Genomic DNA, 7,567 nt, shown 5'->3' with positions numbered 1-7,567 from the left:
GGTCTTTCGGACGTCTCCATTCACATCTTCACTACATCCATCAGAACGCGCAGTTTGCCCTGAGTCATCCGAAATGAGCACTTGAGTCCTTCCAACGACTGCGGAGATCCTCGCGGACATTCTTTCGAGTGACTCTTCCTCGCTGGCATACTGGAGCTTTCATTGGATTAAAGCTGTTCTAAAGCCGTATATTTTGCCACGTCATAAATGGTTGATCTTGGGTATCCAAAAAACTGAATTACTCCGTTGCTGAGCGCTAAGGCCTTTGATGATCGTGGATCTTCGATTATATGCACTTAATTTCAACATCGCGGCCATTTTGAGAATATTACTGTTTACTAGAAGCAGGCTTTCTCGGATGCCGACAACAACTTCTGACGGAAGCACAATATAACGGAAAATTTAAATTGAAATTTGTTCGGATTTTGGTGACATACTTTGTATATATTAGGATAAAAATATATGTAAAATAAATAAATATGGATTAACTGGGATTAATTCTGTATTCAAAATTATTTCTTCTCTCTACCATTCCTTTCTATCTCTGCGGCATTGTGTTATGCGCGCGTCATCGTGCATGACCGTACCTTATCTTATTCACGAATAATTATATAAGATAAAATAAGATAAAATAAATAAATAAGTAAAACATTTCGCGTGCGATAAGAGGATAACAACACATTAAAAAATAGTAAGTATGCATGGTAGGTATAGCGCGCGAGGACCGCGTTCGATGATGACAATGGGAATCGACAACGGACCGCGCCCGGTGGCGGCGGATCGCGTCCAGCGACCATTGACCTCGCGTCTTCATGTGGACGCAAATTTTTGCACACCTCCGCTACGTAATTTCCGGCGTAATTTCTCGCTACGTAATTTCCGGCTACGTAATTTCTCACATCCGAGACATCCTCATCCTCCGCACCGCGAAGTCATCCACTATGACGTCATTTTCCTTCTCCTCATCTCTGTAACATCGTCATCACTCCCTCATCTAGTGATATCCTCTTGTGACGTCATCCACTTCCCCTCCCCATAAACTTCCCCGCACCGCGAGTACCCCCATCCCTTCAGAGAACGGTCTTGTTTACCTATTCTTGTATATTCTTGTAACTTACCTCGAGAGCTTTCAAAAACACTGTAATTAAGTTCATTTTCATTAAGTATTTTTCGGGTTATAAGGTTTGCAAGTTACAATACCACATTAGCATTACGCAAGATGCTCGATCGACGGTTCTTGAATGTTCAGAATCATTCTGGATAACATTTATCAAGATCAAGATCATTGCAGATTGTCCCTCTTTTTTTGCACTAAAAATTCATTTCTACATAAAAATGAAAATAAGAGATCAATCTACTGACTTTGAACTTGACAAATGTTATTCAAAACATGATCCTGAACAACATTTAAGAGATTAAGGTCAAACCAATGGTATCATCTTATGTGTCCCTCAAAGTTCCAAAATTTTTGTCTTTACAAAATTTACAAAATTTTGTCTTTACACTTTTTGTGTTTACAAAATCCGTGCATTCCGTCAAAATTTACAATTTTCAATATGACACACTCTCATATTTATAATATAATTTATAGTGGATGCATTAAACTTAAAATCTGACCATAGCATATGGCCATATATATCTTAAAGTAGAGATTTCAAGTTTTAATTAAAAAAAAAAAAAAAAAAAAACATCCTATGATTATTTTTCGCAAAGTTATCGTCAGTCGAAGTTGGTCAATTTTTGTCTAAAATTTTTCTATGCCTTAAAAATATTTCTATAATTTTTTTGAGCAGCATATATTATTATGTAATATTATTGCAATATTACTATAGTATACAGAAATACTATATTGCAAAATTGCAAAATATTAGCATAATATGTAGGAATATTGCTTAATATTACAGAAATATTGCAGAAATATTTTTACGATTACTTTATTGCGGATATTTAATATTGCAGCGATATTTATTTATACTTATTACTAACTTTATTTATACTTATTACTAACATATTACTAGACTGCAGATATTTATGCAAAATACTTAACTGAATATTAATCATCGGACAGCAATTTTAGCAATTGATCGTTATTCGTTAAAGAGTTATTAAAAAGTAAAAAGATTAAGATTGCCTGTAAATATGCATACAAAATATGCATTTTATGCAAAATATTCAGCTAAATATTTTGCATAAATATCCGCAGTCTACATATTATCATGTAAAAGTATAGCAATTTGTAATATTATACTGCAAGATTACTACAATATTATAAAACAAAACAATAAATCGCTCGTTTTCTTACTTAGCAAAACATAAAAATATTTAAACAACAGTTACAAATAAAAAATGTAAATATGCTTAATCTATATATTTTCTCACAGATACAATATAATTAAAGTTTCGACTTTACAGTCCTTTTCAAAATTTTATAAAATCTAAATCATGTACATCAAGAATTTAATGATATAAATAAGATGCCACTTAACGGTCCGGAACGACCACGATATTTGCCATTCCACTAGCTTGAAGGCGAAATCTAAAACCTCGTCTACAATAGTCACACAAGCTGTATCGCATGTCGTATGAAATATCACAGAAGTGTCGCATATACAATCGCATGATTGTCGCAAAAGCTCTTGTCGGAGTTAAGCCAACTTCAACTTTCTGCGACTGCGACAGGTATGTCACATGAGCTCAGCCAATCACAGCACAGCAAATTGACGTTTAGAATTTGTTGTCAAATTGCGTGCAAACAATCATTGTGACTATTGTAGATGCTCATTTAGTGACACTCTTATGGCATGCGACAAATTTTCCTGCGATGCTATTACTCGCGACAAGCAATACAGCCTGTGCGACTATTGTAGACGAGGCTTAAGATGCAAAACGCGGATCACAGGTCGCAAAACGAGAAACTAATCTAATGTATTTTAATTATAATATAGTTGTAAGACGCAGGATGCGGAAAGTTGAGTGAACTTATGGGGCTGCCGAAGACAAAATTTCTGTAACATTAACCTTAAAATTATTAATCTTAAGACAAGATGAACTTAAGCTGAGCCAAACAGGATACTACTTTAGATCTACGGAAGTAGTAGTAAACTTATCTATTAGGCGAATTTCAATCGATTGAAATTCACCTTACTGCGAGGTTATAGATAAGTTTACTGTTATTTGCATTTCCATTAGATTAGTAGACCTAAAGCAATATCCTGACTGAGTCAACGGTTTAAATTTACGGTCTTACGATCATTGTTGCGGAATTTTATGTGCGGCAGCTTTAACTTTCGTGTCTTGCGTCTTGCGTTCTTCGTCTGTGACCTATTATAATTTCACATGCGATCTGCGGCCTGCGTCTTATGTAGATCAGCTTTTATATAAAACAGGTTTGCGGACGCTACGAGCGTTGGGAGCAGTAAGTGGAATGCACCTAAGTCGCATTCAAATTTTGGTCTCTTATCATTGACATCTCTCACGGATAAAAATCTTAATCAGAGTATACGTGGCTATTCGTATCAATAGTATTTGAAAACTACTATAATTTAGACATATAATCGATTCTCATTAATTAATGATGAATCCCTTATCAATTTCATTTTATTGTTTGACGAAAGTTTTGAGATTTCTGTTTGAAGATATTTAATAAGACCATCCAAAGTATATGAAATATAAAGATTAATCTATCTGTTTGGTTTATTAACGATAGTTTACCAATTGGCGACTGTATATATCATTAAATTCTTGTTGTACACGATTTAGATTCTATATGAATTTTGAAAAAGATTCTGTGAAGTCGAAATGTTAATCACATTGTATCTGTGAAAAAATATACAATTTTAAATATTTTTATTCTTATAATTTAAATATTTATATCCTTATAATTTTGCTTGTAATTATTATTGTTTTAAATATTATACAATATCACTGTGTGGGAGTATAGATCTTGTATCAGTGTATCTTCTTGTTAAATTAATGGCTTCTGCCTCCAGATAAATATGGAGGTTAATATGGTCAAAACAGAAATGTCATATATACATAATATACAAAAGAGTAAAAATGTAAATTAAAATCAAAATGAGCACACAAAATACAATCAGCAAAGTCGACAGGCGTTCCTGTGTGTATGTGTGATTTCCGATCTGCAGTTTGTTTCCTTGAGTGTGATCAAGTTGCCACTACGAATGCTTCGAAACATTTGATCAATCAGAAGAAAAAAATTTTACTATTTTGGTCAATCAAAAAATGCTTCGTAGTGGCAACTCAACCACCCTCAAGAAAACAAACTCTTGCAGATCGGAAATCACACATACACATAGGAACGCCTGCCGACTTTGCTGACTGTGTTTTGTGTGCCCATTTTGATTTACATTTTTACTGGAGGCAGAAGGCATTAATTTAACAAGAAGATACACTAATACAAGAGCTTCCACATAGCATGTGATATTGTATAAAAATATTTAAAACAATAATAATTAGAAGCAAAATTATAAAAATATAAAAATGCTTAAAATTGTATATTTTTTCACGGATACAATATTATTAACGCTTTACAGAATCTTTTTCAAAATTCATATAAAATCTAAATCGTGTACAACAAGAATTTAATGATATATCCGACTATACCCATTATGTTCCATTGAGCGGAAGTTACAAATACGTAATCAATGCGAGCCAATGACAACTGCTATTCCAGTAGTTCTAATGAAAATGATCTACGAGAAGATTTTTGCGATTGGTCAGCGCTAATTACGAATTCCGTAAATTCCACTCAATGGGACATAGGAAAACATACTTTAGCGAAACAGAATTGACGAAACGAAACCATTATCAAGAACGTTCCGTATCCTATGGAGTACCTAAGGGCGGAGGCATATGGGGTTGCGAAATTGCGCAATATAGAATGATATCACAAACATTTAACCCAATCTCAGGCATTCCATAATTGTCGTTTCATATATAGGAATTAAGTCATGGAGCAAAATTTGCAGAAATATGCAATAAGGAATATCAAGAAAATCATACTTTGTGTGGTCTTAAGAATATATAATGGAAATATCTATGAATATTTGTTGTAATTAAACTTACGCTGTTAGAAAACATTCAAACTACATTATCTGCGCAAACACTAATGAATTTGAAAATGGACTTATAAAGAAACTCTGAAATTACTTTTTTGTTACCTTTTTCGCACGGAGAATTTTTTTTCCATGTGACGTAAAAAAATGAATATCTATGGAACGGAAAGAGCACGTTTTTTTTCGTTTGCTGAACAGTTTCATTTTTTATTATAACATTATACAAAACAATGGATTGTTGGCTATCACACAGAACAGAAGAACTACAAATGGCGTTAGCGAAATTATATTTTGATTGTTGTGTCCGAACGAAACCATACGCACGCACATGTAGAACTCCACATGAACTCCTGCAGAAAATGTAAAGACTTATCTACACGACAAGGCGCAAGCACAAACTCAAGCGTAGACGCAAGAAGTCTGCGTCTTCTGTACAGGAACGTCCAAAACAAGCACATGGACGTGTATGAATATTTAAATGTTGAATATTTAAATGTTGAAGTGATTGAAGTCGTGAAATGATAAAAACTTAAGTGTTTGACTTTTTACATCTGCTAGCAATGTCAGCTGTTACGTAAACATAAATTTAATAGTTAATATGAAATCTAATAAGGAAAATATTGTATATATATATATATCAAGTCTTTTTGATACGACGATTCATTATCTTCGTTATTATCATTAGGAGACATGATAATATCTTGGTAGTAATTTTTTGCTCATCCATGTTTTCAATGACTCAAACCCTGTAAATAATCGCGACAAAACCAACGAGAACAGTATGTCTAACGTACTCTTATAAAAATTTAATACTAATATTAGCCAATTAATCACTTATTTTCAATATTAAATATTGGTAATATTTTGAATATTCAAAATGATTAATTAATTCAGTAATAGAATTAAATTTCAATAAAGGTAGGTGCAGGCGTTAGAAATAAAATTAATTTCTGTTGCGCCGTTGTGTCACGTCGCTACGAGTAGGAACAATTCTTTTACGCCTTACGTCATATCACGCCTTATCGTGTAGATGAGTCTTAATGCATATAGAATGACAACTATAAAACGGCCAAGATTGGTTATCTGTCATTCCGCTGTTCTACATTGCACAATTCCGCAATCCCATGCCTCCGCCTTAAATTTGTTCTCAAGCACTAGTTCGAAAAGGCATTAGATCTGTTCGCGTTGCTTGCTTTTGTATTCAACATCTTCGCTTTCTCTCTTTTTAATATCCAAATATATTGTACATATACTATCTCATTTTAAGTTCAAAAATTATTCAAGCAACTCAAACAGATCAAAATAAATGGAGATTCGGGCGTTCAAAAGATAGAAAGCGAAGATACTGAATGTAAAAAGTGCAAGCAACGCGCGAATAAAACTATTATCAAGTGCGTTTCGAATTAGCCCGGATCGTCATACAAATAACAGTACTTCGACACAAAGCGCTGATTGAAAGCGCTGATAAAAAGCTAGTTGTGAGGATAAAATTTACCTTCATCACCCGTTTTTCACTAATTAACATTCGGTATCAAAGCGTTGCCAATATCAGGATCATCAATCTCCTCTCTTGTACCGAGTGTTACAGCATTTGTGGCGTCCTCATGGCTATGGCAATCAGAAATGGAGAACTAATATTCAACATGGCTGTCATTGTTTCCGGCCGGCATCTTTATCGCTATTTGCTACGTGCTATGTTGATTACATTGCATTCTGATTCAACAGTTGAGTAAGCACTCATGTTATTGATGTAATCTTCCAGATCTAAAATGCTGATGATCTAAAATGCTGATGATTTAAAATGCTGAATGATCTAAAAGAACATCAATAGTAGCAAGCGCTCACTCAACTGTTGAGTCTATTGAACGTAGCTACTATTCGCGTTATGCAAATGCTATCAACGCTGTTCGTGGAGCCAATAACGTTAATAAGCTCCATGAACGAACATAGCGTTGATAGCATTTAACCAAAGAGATTTAATAATTGTCGAGGTTAAGTTAATGTAGGGGATTCTGTTTTCAATCACCGACTCAACTTTTCTCTGTAATTTAAACTTTTATATTTTGTGAAGTATACATAACGTAAATTTTTAATTTTCTTGTAGTGAATAATAGAACGCAATCTCAATTGCAATCTCTATGATAGTTTATCGCTAGGCCGGAGTGAACAACGGAGTGAAAAACTAGAAAAATTATTAGTTACACTGAGTAAATTAATCAGATAAAAGGAAGAATCTTGAGTATTGTCGAGTTGAGAAGAAACGTATCTAGGTCTAATAAGGACCTTAAATATCTATAGCAGAATATCCTGCGGCGTTATACCGCAATAGTAACTTCTTTCCTTACACAAGAATTAAAAATCGTCAGACCTTCGACTTTCACATTTGTAATGAAATCAAATAAATAAACAAGTTGAACTCTGCAAAAACTTTGAAAAGTTAAAGATAATACACAAGCAAGTATTACTTTCACTCCAGTCTAGTGGCAAGCCAT

General features: G+C 33.8%; 1 protein-coding gene across 8 annotated transcripts in view; it reads right to left on the bottom strand.

Moving 5' to 3' along the window:
- The window catches only part of LOC108693047 (zinc finger protein 189-like), a 68,102-nt gene that overhangs the window by 44,970 nt on the left and 15,565 nt on the right, over nt 1-7,567 (bottom strand). The window contains exon 14 of one of the 8 annotated variants that reach the window (XM_018201710.1): nt 3,264-3,430. The exons of the other annotated variants lie outside the window; for them this stretch is intronic. Coding sequence (XP_018057199.1) covers nt 3,398-3,430 — 33 coding nt within the window. The 3' untranslated portion in view covers nt 3,264-3,397. Of the gene's footprint in view, nt 1-3,263; nt 3,431-7,567 lie in introns of those variants that run through there. 8 annotated transcript variants of the gene reach the window in all.

The sequence above is a fragment of the Atta colombica genome, unplaced genomic scaffold (genome assembly GCF_001594045.1).
Source record: "Atta colombica isolate Treedump-2 unplaced genomic scaffold, Acol1.0 scaffold86, whole genome shotgun sequence".
Lineage (NCBI taxonomy): Eukaryota > Metazoa > Arthropoda > Insecta > Hymenoptera > Formicidae > Atta > Atta colombica.
The sequence above is the reverse complement of the archived record's forward strand: the minus strand, read 5'-3'. Positions and strand labels throughout refer to the sequence as shown.